General features: G+C 48.3%; 1 protein-coding gene and 4 long non-coding RNA genes across 8 annotated transcripts in view; 2 read left to right on the plus strand and 3 right to left on the minus strand.

Annotated features, from left to right (window-relative positions):
- LOC139586496 (striatin-4-like) overlaps positions 1 to 310 on the plus strand; it is a 36,267-nt gene extending 35,957 nt beyond the window's left edge. The window contains exon 19 of the mRNA XM_071419980.1: positions 71 to 310. Within this exon, the coding sequence (XP_071276081.1) occupies positions 71 to 240 (170 nt within the window). The 3' untranslated portion in view covers positions 241 to 310. The remainder of the gene's footprint in view (positions 1 to 70) is intronic.
- LOC139586498 (uncharacterized) lies at positions 84 to 1,583 on the minus strand. 4 transcript variants are annotated; one of them, XR_011677819.1, is made up of 6 exons: positions 1,396 to 1,515; positions 1,071 to 1,341; positions 986 to 1,039; positions 660 to 935; positions 312 to 489; positions 84 to 255 (listed from the first exon to the last, which is right to left on the minus strand). It is a non-coding gene; the product is annotated as an uncharacterized lncRNA (long non-coding RNA). The 4 variants fall into 4 exon arrangements; XR_011677820.1 differs by lacking the exon at positions 84 to 255 and having other exon boundaries at positions 447 to 545; positions 618 to 765; positions 820 to 935; XR_011677821.1 differs by lacking the exon at positions 84 to 255 and having other exon boundaries at positions 447 to 545; positions 618 to 765; positions 798 to 935.
- On the plus strand, positions 1,573 to 2,235 carry LOC139586499 (uncharacterized). Its single transcript, XR_011677823.1, has 2 exons — positions 1,573 to 1,661; positions 1,750 to 2,235. It is a non-coding gene; the product is annotated as an uncharacterized lncRNA (long non-coding RNA).
- Positions 2,231 to 2,629, minus strand: LOC139586501 (uncharacterized). Its single transcript, XR_011677825.1, has 2 exons — positions 2,515 to 2,629; positions 2,231 to 2,366 (listed from the first exon to the last, which is right to left on the minus strand). It is a non-coding gene; the product is annotated as an uncharacterized lncRNA (long non-coding RNA).
- A 227-nt stretch (positions 2,630 to 2,856) lies between these two features.
- On the minus strand, positions 2,857 to 4,999 carry LOC139586502 (uncharacterized). The gene is made up of 2 exons (XR_011677826.1): positions 3,103 to 4,999; positions 2,857 to 3,034 (listed from the first exon to the last, which is right to left on the minus strand). It is a non-coding gene; the product is annotated as an uncharacterized lncRNA (long non-coding RNA).
- Between the last annotated feature and the right edge of the window lie 8,223 nt (positions 5,000 to 13,222).

A 13,222-nucleotide genomic window follows, 5' to 3' on the forward strand; every position in this document is an offset into this window, starting at 1 on the left:
CCTGTCTGACCACACCTGTGTGATCTCACCTGTGTCACCTGTGTCACCTGTCCTCCCTCTGTGTCCCCAGGTCACGACTGCTCTCTGCGCCTGTGGCACCTGTCTGACCACACCTGTGTGCAGGAGCTCCCCGCCCATCGCCGCAAGCACCACGAGGCCGTGCTGGCCGTGGCCTTTCACCCCCGCCGCGCCCTCAGCGCCAGCGCCGGCGCCGACGCCCTGGCCAAGGTGTTCGTGTGACACCTGGGGACTCACCTGGGCACACCTGGGGACTCACCTGGGGACACCTGGGGACACACCTGGGGGCACACCTGGGGACACACCTGGGGACTCACCTGGGGACACACCTGGGGACACACCTGGGGACTCACCTGGGGACTCACCTGGGGACTCACCTGGGGACACACCTGGGGACTCACCTGGGGACTCACCTGGGGACTCACCTGGGGACACACCTGGGGACTCACCTGGGGACACCTGGGGACTCACCTGGGGACTCACCTGGGGACACACCTGGGGACACACCTGGGGACACCTGGGAATACCTGGGGACACACCTGGGGACACACCTGGGGACACACCTGGGGACACACCTGGAAATTCACCTGGGAACTCACCTGGTGGCACCTGGGGACAGCTGGGAACTCACCTGGGGACACCGGGGGACACCTGGGGACTCACCTGGTGGCACCTGGGAACACCTGGGGACTCACCTGGGCACACCTGGTGGCATCTGGGAACACCTGAGAACTCACCCGGGGACACCTGGGCACACCTGGGGACACCTGGGGACACACCTGGGAACTCACCTGGTGGCACCTGGGGACACCTGAGAACTCACCTGGGGACACCTGGGGACAGCACCGGAACCCATCAGGAGGTGGCGCCGTTCATTTCTCCATGTGTTGGTGGCACCTGGTGGCACCTGGGCACACCTGGGGACACCTGAGAACTCACCTGGGCACACCTGGTGGCACCTGGACACACCTGGGGACACCTGAGAACTCACCTGGGCACACCTGGTGGCACCTGGACACACCTGGGGACACCTGGTGGCACCTGGACACAACCTGGGGACAGCACCAGGACAGGACAGGAAGCGATGCCAGGGTGTCAGTGGCACCTGGGGACACCTGGACACACCTGGGGACACCTGGACACAACCTGGACACACCTGGTGGCACCTGGGGACACACCTGGGGACACCTGAGGAACCCATCAGGACCTGGCACCGTCGGTTTCTCCGTGTGTTGGTGGCACCTGTGGTGGCCTCTGTCACCTCCCCCAGACTGGAGTCACACCTGGTGGCACCTGGGGACACCTGGACACACCTGGTGGCACCTGGGGACACGAGCAGGAGGTGGCGCCGTTGCTTTCTCCACCTGTTGGTGGCACCTGTGGTGGCCTCTGTCACCTCCCCCTGCCCACAGAGCGGGTGTGACACACCTGAGGTGGCACCGGGACAGGTGAGGTGGCACCTGCCATTGTCACCTGTCCCCGCCTCCCCTCGAATTTGGGACGATTTGAAATCCCAAATTTTAGGGATTTTTTTTTTCCCAATTTTTTAGGATTTTTTTCCTCCATTTTTTCACATTTTCCTCCAGAAAAATCCCAAATTTTGGGGATTTTCCCTCAAATTTTTAGGATTTTTTTCCCTTCCTGTAAATCCCAAATTTTAGGGATTTTACCCCAAATTTTTAGGATTTTTCTCACTTTTTTTTTGAGAAAAATCCCAAATTTTGTGCACAGGTAAAACCCAAATTTTTGGGATTTTCCCTCAAATTTTTAGGATTTTTTTCCCTCCCTGTAAATCCCAAATTTTGGGGATTTTCCCTCAAATTTTTAGGATTTTTTGCCTTCCTGTAAATCCCAAATTTTAGGATTTTCCCCCGAAAAAAATCCCAAATTTTAGGGATTTTTCTCACAAATTTTTTGTATTTTCCTCCACCAGAAAAATCCCAAATTTTTGGGATTTTCCCTCAAATTTTTAGGATTTTTTCCTTCCTGTAAATCCCAAATTTTGGGGATTTTCCCTCAAATTTTTAGGATTTTTTTCCCTTCCTGTAAATCCCAAATTTTAGGGATTTTCCCTCAAATTTTTAGGAATTTTTTCCCTCTCTCTAAATCCCAAATTTTGGGGATTTTCCCTCAAATTTTTAGGATTTTTTCCCCTTCATGTAAATCCCAAATTTTAGGACTTTTCCCGCACAGAAATCCCAAATTTTAGGGATTTTTCTCACAAATTTTTTTGTATTTTCCTCCACCAGAAAAATCCCAGATTTTGGGCACAGGAAAAACCCAAATTTTTGGGATTTTTTCCCAAAATTTCAGGAATTTTTCTCACAAATTTTTGTATTTTCCTCCACCTGAAAAATCCCAAATTTTGGGGATTTTCCCGCAAATGTTTAGGATTTTTTTCCCTCCTTATAAATCCCAAATTTTAGGATTTTTTCCCTCCCTTTAAATCCCAAATTTTGGGGATTTTTCTCACAAATTTTTTGTATTTTCCTCCACCAGAAAAATCCCAAATTTTGGGGATTTTCCCTCAAATTTTTAGGATTTTTTCCCTCCCTGTAAATCCCAAATTTTAGGATTTTTTCCCTCCCTTTAAATCCCATATTTTTGGGGTTTTTCCCCAAAATTTTTAGGATTTTTCTCACATTTTTTTGAGAAAAATCCCAAATTTTGGGCACAGGTAAAACCCAAATTTTGGGGATTTTCCCTCAAATTTTTAGGATTTTTCCCCTCCCTGTAAATCCCAAATTTTAGGATTTTCCCCCCAAGTAAATCCCAAATTTTAAGGATTTTTCCCCCCCAAATTTTGGGGATTTTCCCCCAATTTTGAGACTTTGCCCCCCTCCAATTTTTGGGAATTTTCTCCCAAAATTTCTGGGATTTTTCCCTCCAAATTTTAGGATTTCCTCCCTAAATTTGGGCTTCCCCCCTCCAATTTTTTTTATTTTTTCCACCCAATTTTGAGACTTTTTGCCCCAAATTTTTGGGAATTTTCTCCCAAAATTTCTAGGATTTTTCTCTAAAATTTTAGGATTTCCCCCCCTAATTTTGGCTTCCCCCCCTCCAATTTTTTTTTATTTTTTCCACCCAATTTTGAGACTTTTCCCCCCCAATTTTTGGGAATTTTCTCCCAAAATTTCTGGGATTTTTCCACCAAATTTTGAGACTTTTTGCCCCAAATTTTTGGGAATTTTCTCCCAAAATTTCTGGGATTTTTCTCTCCAAATTTTAGGATTTCCCCCCCTAATTTTGGCTTCCCCCCCTCCAATTTTTTTTTTATTCTTTCCCCCCAATTTTGAGACTTTTCCTCCTCCAATTTTTGGGAATTTTCTCCCAAAATTTCTGGGATTTTTCCCCAATTTGGAGACTTTTCCTCCTCCAATTTTTGGGAATTTTCTCCCAAAATTTCTGGGATTTTTCCCTCCAAATTTTAGGATTTCCCCCCTAAATTTGGGCTTCCCCCCCTCCAATTTTTTTTTATTTTTTCCGCCCAATTTTGAGACTTTTCCCTGCCCAATTTTTGGGATTTTTCTCCCAAAATTTCTGGGATTTTTCCACCAAATTTTGAGACTTTTTGCCCCAAATTTTTGGGAATTTTCTCCCAAAATTTCTGGGATTTTTCCACCAAATTTTGAGACGTTTTTGTCCCAAATTTTTGGGAATTTTCTCCCAAAATTTCTGGGATTTTTCTCTAAAATTTTAGGATTTCCCCCCTAAATTTGGGCTTCCCCCCCCTCCAATTTTTTTTATTTTTTCTGCCCAATTTTGAGACTTTTCCCTGCCCAATTTTTGGAATTTTTCTCCCAAAATTTCTGGGATTTTTCCACCAAATTTTGAGACTTTTTGCCCCAAATTTTTGGGAATTTTCTCCCAAAATTTCTGGGATTTTCCCCCAATTTTGAGACTTTTCCCTGCCCAATTTTTGGGAATTTTCTCCCAAAATTTCTGGGATTTTTCCCCAGTTTTGAGACTTTTCCTCCCCCAATTTTTGGGATTTTTCTCCCAAAATTTCTGGGATTTTTCCCCCAAATTTTGAGACTTTTTGCCCCAAATTTTTGGGAATTTTCTCCCAAAATTTCTGGGATTTTTGCCCCAAATTTTTGGGAATTTTCTCCCAAAATTTCTGGGATTTCCCCCCAATTTTGGGCTTTTCCCCCCAATTTTTGGGATTTCCCCCCCAATTTTTGGAATTTCCCCCCCTCCCCCCTCAATTTTTTAGGATTTTCCCCCAATTTTAGGAATTTCTCCCCAATTTTTTGGAATTTCCCCCCTTTGTAAATTTTGTACAGCCGAAAACTCTTCCAAACACCCTAAAAATTCCCAAAATTCCTTTGGAAATTGCCCAAAATCCCCTCAAATTCCCCAAAATCGGCCCCGCCCGGGGCTGTCAGCGCTGCCTTATCACCGTGTGATAATCGGGGAGCCCCAAAATTCCCCAAATTTCCCCCAAAAATCCCCGGGATTGCCCGAAATTCCCCTTTTTTTTTCATGGAATTTTTTTCTTGGATATTTATTTGGGGTTTTTTGGGGTTTTTTGGAGATTTTGGGGTGGGGGAGGGGCGGCAATAAAAGATTTTGGCAAAAAAATTGTGGTGGCCACAAGGGGGGGAGGGGACAAAAAAATGGGACAAAAATGGGAAAAAATGGGACAAAAATGGGGGGAAAAGGCACCAAAATGGGACTAAAAGGGACAAAAATTAAAAAATAAAATAAATGCTTTAAAAATAGAAAAATTTAAAATAAAAAATAAAATAAAAAAAATTAAAATAAAACGCTTTAAAAATAGAAAAATTAAAAATAAAAATAAAAAATTAAAAAAATAAAAGAAATGCTTTAAAAATAGAAAAATGAAAAATAAAAATTAAATTGAAAATAAAATTGAAAAAAGAAAAATGCTTTGAAAGTAGAAAAATTAAAAATAAATAAAAAATTTAAAAAAACAAAATAAATGCTTTAAAAATAGAAAAATTTAAAATAAAATTTAAAATAAAAAAAAAAATAAATGCTTTAAAAATAGAAAACTTAAAAATAAAAATTAAACTAAAAAATAAAATAAAACAAATAAATGCTTTAAAAATAGAAAAATGAAAAATAAATAAAAAATAAAATGAAAAAATTAAAATAAAACGCTTTAAAAATAGAAAAATTAAAAATAAAAATTAAAAATTTAAAAAATAAAAGAAATGCTTTGAAAATAGAAAAATGAAAAATAAAAATTAAATTGAAAATAAAATTGAAAAAAGAAAAGAAATGCTTTGAAAATCGAAAAATTAAAAATAAATAAAAAATTTAAAAAAACCAAAATAAATGCTTTAAAATAGAAAAATGAAAAATAAAAATTAAATTCATAAATAAAATGAAAAAAAGCTTTAAAAATGGAAAAATTAAAAATAAAATTTAAATTAAATAAAAATTTAAAAAATAAAATAAATGCTTTAAAAATAGAAAACTTAAAACTAAAAATTAAATTAAAAATAAAATAAAACAAATAAAATAAATGCTTTAAAAATAGAAAAATTAAAAATAAATAAAAAATAAAAAAACCCAAAATAAATGCTTTAAAAATAGAAAAACTAAAAATAAAATTTAAAATAAAAAAAAAATTTAAAAAATAAAATAAATGCTTTAAAAATAGAAAAATGAAAAATAAAAATTAAATTAAAAAATAAAATTAAACAAATAAAATAAATGCTTTAAAAATAGAAAAATGAAAAATAAATAAAAAATAAAATGAAAAAATTAAAATAAAAAGCTTTAAAAATAGAAAAATTCAAAATAAAAAATTTAAAAAATAAAAGAAATGCTTTAAAAATAGAAAAATGAAAAATAAAAATTAAATTGAAAATAAAATTGAAAAAAGAAAAGAAATGCTTTGAAAGTAGAAAAATTAAAAATAAATAAAAAATTTAAAAAAACAAAATAAATGCTTTAAAAATAGAAAAATTCAAAACAAAAAATTTAAAAAATAAAAGAAATGCTTTAAAAATAGAAAACTTAAAAATAAAAATTAAACTAAAAAATAAAATAAAACAAATAAAATAAATGCTTTAAAAATAGAAAAATGAAAAATAAATAAAAAATAAAATGAAAAAATTAAAATAAAACGCTTTAAAAATAGAAAAATTAAAAATAAAAATAAAAAATTTAAAAAATAAAAGAAATGCTTTAAAAATAGAAAAATGAAAAATAAAAATTAAATTGAAAATAAAATTGAAAAAAGAAAAGAAATGCTTTGAAACTAGAAAAATTAAAAATAAATAAAAAATAAAAAACCCCAAAATAAATGCTTTAAAATAAGAAAAACTAAAAATAAAATTTAAAATTAAAAAAAATTTAAAAAATAAAAGAAATGCTTTAAAAATAGAAAACTTAGAAATAAAAATTAAATTAAAAAATAAAAAAAAAAATAAAAGAAATGCTTTAAAAATAGAAAAATTACATATAAATAAAAAATAAAATTATAAACTAAAATAAATGCTTTAAAAATACAAAAATTAAAAATAAAAAATAAAAAATAAAATGAAAAAATAAAAAGCTTTAAAAATAGAAAAATTAAAAATAAAATTAAAATTAAATGCTTTAAAAATAAAGAAATTGAAAATAAAAATTAAATTTAAAATAAAATTTAAAAATAAAAAAATGCTTTAAAAAAAGAAAAATTAAAAATAAAAAATTAAAAAATAAAATGAAAAAATTAAAATAAAAAAGAATTAAAAATAGAAAAAAAATAAAAATCAAAGTAAAAAAAAAAGCTTTAAAAATAGAAAAATTAAAAATAAAGATTAAATAAAAAATTTTAAAAAAAAAGTTTAAAAATAGAAAAAAAATTAAATGCTTTAAAAATAAAAAATCAAAATAAAAATTAAATAAGAAATAAAATTAAAAAAACAAAATAAAAAAGCTTTAAAAATCGAGGAAGTAAAAATAAAAATTAAATTTAAAAAAAACTAAAAAAATACAATAATTGCTTTAAAAATAGAAAAATTAAAAATAAAATTTAAAAATGAAAAAAATTCAATTCATTAAAAATGAATAAAAAACAAAATAAAAAACGTAAAGTGCCGTAAAATACCGGAAAAATTCCATAAAAGCCGGGGCCGTAAAGCGCGGAAGTCGCAAAAGGTGCCGTAAAGCAAAACTGTCGCAAAAGGTGCCGTAAAGCGCGGATGTCGTAAAAGGTGCCGTAAAGCGCGGATGTCGCAAAAGGTGCCGTAAAGCGCGGATGTCGTAAAAGTGGCCGTAAAGCGCGACTGTCGCAAAAAGGTGCCGTAAAGCGCGACTATCGTAAAAGGTGCCGTAAAGCGCGGATGCCGTAAAAGGCGCCGTAAAGCGCGACTGTCGCAAAAGGGGCCGTAAAGTGAAACTGTCGTAAAATGTGTCGTAAAGCAAAACTGTCGTAAAAGGTGCCGTAAAGCGCGGATGTCGCAAAAGGTGCCGTAAAGCAAAACTGTCGTAAAAGGTGCCGTAAAGCAAAACTGTCGCAAAAGGTGCCGTAAAGCGCGACTGTCGCAAAAGGTGCCGTAAAGCGGGGGAGTCGCAAAAGGTGCCGTAAAGCGCGGATGTCGTAAAAGGCGCCGTAAAGCGCGACTGTCGTAAAAGGTGCCGTAAAGCGCGGATGTCGCAAAAGGGGCCGTAAAGCGCGGATGTCGTAAAAGGGGCCGTAAAGCGCGACTGTCGTAAAAGATGCCGTAAAGCGCGGATGTCGTAAAAGGGGCCGTAAAGCGCGGATGTCGTGAAAGGGGCCGTAAAGCGCGACTGTCGTAAAATGTCGTAAAAGGAGCCGTAAAGCGCGACTGTCGTAAAATGTGCCGTGAAGCGCGGATGTCGTAAAAGGGGCCGTAAAGCGCGGATGACGTAAAAGGTGCCGTAAAGCGCGGATGTCGTGAAATGGGCCGTAAAGCGCGACTGTCGTAAAATGTCGTAAAAGGAGCCGTAAAGCGCGACTGTCGTAAAAGGCGCCGTAAAGCAAAACTGTCGCAAAAGGTGCCGTAAAGCGCGACTGTCGTAAAAAGGTGCCGTAAAGCAGAACTGTCGTAAAAGGGGCCGTAAAGCAAAACTGTCGTAAAGGGGCCGTAAAGCGCGGATGTCGTGAAAGGGGCCGTAAAGCAAAACTGTCGTAAAAGGGGCCGTAAAGCGCGGCTGTCGCAAAAGGTGCCGTAAAGCGCGGATGTCGTAAAAGGGACTGTAAAGCGCGGATGTCGTAAAAGGTGTCGTAAAGCGCGACTGTCGTAAAAGGGGCCGTAAAGCGCGGATGTCGTGAAAGGGGCCGTAAAGCGCGACTGTCGCAAAACTGCTGTAAAGCGCGACTGTGGCAAAATTGTGGCAAACCGCGACTGTCGTAAAAGGGGCCGTTAAGCGCGACTGTCGCAAAACTGCCGTTCAGACATTTAAACCAGAAACTCCGGACACGTTTTTAAAGCTCTTTATTCGTTTCTCGTGCCGGGCCATGGCTGCCGGGGGCCGGTCCCAGCCCGCCGGGCGCCGCTCGAGCTCCGTTTGCCGCACGGGGGGTGCCCGCAGCAGCCGCCCCGCCCAGCTCCGCCCCTGCCGCGACTCCGCCCCTTCCCGCCGCGAGTCTTTAACGGGACACGCCCCCACCTCCCCGCCGGACCCCACGGTACCCGCGGCCGTGCTCGCCCCTCCCGCCCCGCGCCCCGGCCCCTCCCGCCGCTCCCGCCATCCCCGCCTTTGCCGTCCCGTCGGTCCCGGCTGCCGCGGCTACCGCGGGACCCGCGCCTCACTTCCGCTTTTACGGCCCCGCCCACCGGCGTCACCGCGGCCCCGCCCCCTTTTGCCGCCGCCGCCGCTTCCCCCCCGTCCCCTCGCCCCCTTTGCCGACCCAGCGGGGCCGGTGCTGGCCCCAGTCCCGTCGCTGCTGCTGCGTCTCTGCCGTTCCCTGCCGCTCCCGGCTCTGCGGTGCCGAGCGCGCCCGGCGCGGCCGCGCCGCGTCCCCAGCGCCCCCTGTGCGCGTTGCCGCCCCCCCCCAACCCCGGCGCTCCGAGCCGCCCACGGGCCCCGCGGCGGGGCAGACGCCCGTGTTTAATCCCGTCTCTGCCGCCGTTTCAGCGCCATCCCCCGGTCCCGGCACGGCACCGCTTGCGCCGGGACCGGAGCGCCCCGGCCCGCCGAGCCCCCCCGTGCCGGCGCCGCGGCGTCCGCACCGGTGGCCGCGGCTTTTGCCGCGCCTGCCGCTCCGCCCCTGCCCGCCGGGCCGGCCGCCCCCCCAGCCCGCGGCAGCCTCCCGCCGCCTCCCCGCCGCTCCTCCCGCCTCCCGCCGCCCCTCCGGGATCATCTCCCGCTGGCGGGGCCGCCCCGCCGCCGCCCGCGGTCGCTTTTCCGCTCCTGCCGCTGCCGCTCCACGGCGCGCCGAGCCGCGCCTTCCCCAGCGCGGCCCCCGCTTCAGAGCTGCCGCGTGGCGCGGCTCCGCCGCCTCCTGCGACCACGGCCGTGCCGGCGTTGCCTTCCACGGCCGCGGCCGCGGCCCCGTTCCCGTTTCTGCGGCTCCGCCACCTCCCGCGCCCCCCCGCCCGCCATGTTGGCTCCCTCACGCTGCCCTAGTGCAGCAAACCACGCATGCGCAGTTGCTACAACGCCGCAGCAGCGATATCACTCCGCGCCGCCTCATCCAACCACAGCGCCGCTTCCGGGATCTGCCGCGCGCATGCGCGGTTTTATCTGCACGGCCCCGCCGCCGCCCCCCTTCTCCGCTGCTTTCCCGCAGCTTTGGTGCAGCCTGGTCCCGGTTCCGAGCCGCTTCCGCCGCTGTCCGGTCACAGCCGGCATCCCCGTGCCCGGGCACGCCGCTTCCGCCGCCACCGGGTCCGTACACGGCAGCACAGCAAGCGAAAACTGCCGCGCCTTGCGTGTATCCTTCCGCGTCTCCGCCGCTGCCGGAGCTTGCCGCCACCCCGCCGCTGCTTTCCCGCAGTTTTGGTGCAGCCCGGTCCCGGTTCCGAGCCGCTTCCGCCGCTGTCCGGTCACAGCCGGCATCCCCGTGCCCGGGCACGCCGCTTCCGCCGCCACCGGGTCCGTACACGGCAGCACAGCAAGCGAAAACTGCCGCGCCTTGCGTGTATCCTTCCGCGTCTCCGCCGCTGCCGGAGCTTGATGCGGCACGGCCGCATCACCGAGAGATCCCTCCGCAGGGGGTAGCACTGCACACCCGATCCCTGGTATCCCTCCGCGTTTTCGCCTTCCGCGCTCCCGGCACCGAGAGCGGGACTATTTTGCGTCACGATTATCATAATGAAATTATTATAAATTTATCTTTATTTATTAATTCAGCTGGAATATGACAGCTGAATTAATAAATCCCGGACAGACAGATCGATTCCCGTGTTCGAGTGGCCCGTGCTGCCCAGAAAAAGGTACCCGGACTGTCCCTAACTCTTTGTAGTGATGATTCCCATTTTTGGTAGATTTGTCCCTCATTTTTTGGGGCTTTCCCCGCTTTTTGGGGAGCGGGGGAGGTGTCTCAATTTTGGGGGGGGATTTTCCCATTTTTTCGGGGATTTTCCCTTTCTTGGGGGGGCATTATTCTCATTTCTAGGGGGATTATTCCCATTTTTTGTTATTCCCATTTTTGGGGGGATTTTCCTACTTTTTGGGGGGGAATTTTCCCAATTTTTGGGGTTTTCCCTCGGATGGAGCAGCAGCTCCAGGGAACGAGGGAGCCCCAATTTGGGGAGGGGTCCCGGGGGTCCCGGTGATTTGGGGAGGGGGTCCCGGTAATTCGGGGAGGGGTCCAGGGGGTTCCCGCTAATTTGGGGAGGGGTTCCGAGGGTCCCGGTAATTTTGGGAGGGGTCCCGGTAATTTGGGGAGGGGTCTCGGGAGTCCCGGTAATTCGGGGAAGGGTCCCGGTAATTTGGGGAGGGGTCCCGGTGATTTACGGAGGGGTCCCGGTGATTTGGGGAGGGGTCCCGGTGATTTGGGGAGGGGTCCTGGGGTCCCGGTAATTCGGGGAGGGGGGGGTCCCGGTGCTCCCCGTTAATTCGCGGGTGTCCCGGGCGTCTCCGTTAATTTAGGGGGTCCCGGTAATTCGGGGAGGGGTCCCGGGGGGGTCCCGTTAATTTGGGAAGGGGTCCCGGGGGGCTCCCATTAATTTGGGAAGGAGTCCCCGTTAATTTGGGGAAGGATCTCGGGGGTCCCGGTAATTCGGGGAGGGGTTCCGGTAATTTGAGGAGGGGTCCCAGGGGCTCCCCGTTAATTTGCGGAGGGGTCCCGGTAATTCGGGGAGGGGTCCCGGTAATTTTGGGGGGGGTCCCGGTAATTCGGGGAGGGGTCCCGGTAATTTTGGGAGGGGTCCCGGTAATTCGGGGAGGTGTCCCGGGGCTCCCGTTATTTTGGGGAGCTGTCGGTCAAACTCGGGGGCGGGACGTGGGCGGGGCTTAGGGAGGCCGAGATTCGCCCCCGCCCCCAGAACGGGGATCGGAACCGGGACCCCCGAACGGGACCGGAACCGGGATCGGAACCGGGACCGGAACCGGGACCAGGACACCCTGACCAGGACTGGAACCGGTACCGGGACACCCGAACGGGACCGGGATCGGAACCGGGACCCCTGAACGGGACCGGGACCCCTGAACGGGACCGGACCGGACCGGACCGGGATCCCCGAACGGGAGCGGATCCCCGGGCAGGGACCTCCCGGCCGGTACCGGTACCGGAGCCTCCGGGACTCCCTGGCCGGTACCGGAGCCAGGCAGGTACAGGGGGGGACAGGAGGGGACAGGAAGGGACACTGAGGGGACACTGGGGGGAACAGGGGGGGACAACGAGGGGGATTTGGGGACAGGTGACACCGGGGGACACGGACACAGGAGGGGACAGTGAGGGGGATTTGGGGACAGGTGACACTGATGGGGACAGGGGGACAGGAGGGGACGGTGAGGGGGATTTGGGGACAGGTGACACCAGGTGGGACAGGGGAGGACAGGAGGGGACAGCGAGGATTTGGGGACATTGACAGTGAGGGGACAGGGGGGATTTAGGGACGAGGGACATTTGGGGGACACCGGGGGACACGGGGACAGGGGGGATTTGGGGACACGGGGACAGGGGGGATTTGGGGACACGGGGACAGGGGGGATTTGGGGACAAGGGACACTGAAGGACACAGGGGACATTGGAGGGGACTCCACGCCCCCCCCCCCCGCTGTCACCGGGCCACCCCCGCAGGGTCTCCTTGTCCCGGTCCCGGGGGTTCCCGTCCCTGTCCCGTTTCCTTGTCCCGGTCCCGGGGTCCCGGTCCTGGGGGTCCCGTCCCTGTCCTGGTCCCTTGTTCCGGTCCCGGTAGTCTCGACCTTGTCCCGGGAGTCCCGTCCCTGTCTCGGTCCCTTGTCCCGGTCCCGGGCTTTCCATCCCTTGTCCCGGTCCCTTGTCCCGTCCCTGTCCCGGGGGGACCCATCCCTGTCCCGGTCCCTTGTCCCGGATCCGGGGTTTCCATCCCTGTCCCGGTCCCGGGGGTCCCGTCCCTTGTCCCGGTCCGGCGGTTTCCATCCCTTGTCCCGGTCCCGGGGTCCCGTCCCCCGTTCCGGGCTCATTCCCGCCCCGGCAGATTCCGGTTCGGAGCACCTGGGCCGGTGCGAGGGGACGGACCCGGAGGAGCCGCCCGGGCCCGGCCGCGCCCTCCCGGGGCCGCAGGTAACCGGGATCGGCACCGGGATGGTCCAAATCCCGATGGTGCCGGTACCGGGATGGTCCGGATCCCGTGATTCCGGTACCGGGATGGTCTGGATCCCGTGATTCCGGTACCGGGATGATCCAAACCCCGCGGTTCCGGTACCGGGATGGTCTGGATCCGGTACCGGGCTGTCCCAAACCCCGCGGTTCCGGTACCGGGATGGTCCGGATCTGGTACCGGGATGATCCAAATCCCCGTGATTCCGGTACCGGGATAATCCAAATCCCCTGATTCCGGTACCGGGCTGTCCCAAACCCCGCGGTTCCGGTACCGGGCTGTCCCAAACCCCACGGTTCTGGTACCGGGCTGTCCCAAACCCCGTGGTTCCGGTACCGGGTTGTCCCAAACCCCGTGATTCCGGTACCGGGATGCTCCAAATCCCCGTGATTCCGGTACCGGGCTGTCCCAAACCCCGCGGTTCCGGTACCGGCCTGTCCCAAACCCCATGATTCCGGTACCGGGCAGCTCCGTGCCTCTGTCCCCGGTCCCTTTTGTCCCCTCCTGACCCTCCCGTGTCCCTCCCG

Source organism: Agelaius tricolor, unplaced genomic scaffold (assembly GCF_023055355.1).
Source record: "Agelaius tricolor isolate 1412-34295 unplaced genomic scaffold, bAgeTri1.0.p SCAF_119, whole genome shotgun sequence".
In the NCBI taxonomy this organism is placed as follows: domain Eukaryota; kingdom Metazoa; phylum Chordata; class Aves; order Passeriformes; family Icteridae; genus Agelaius; species Agelaius tricolor.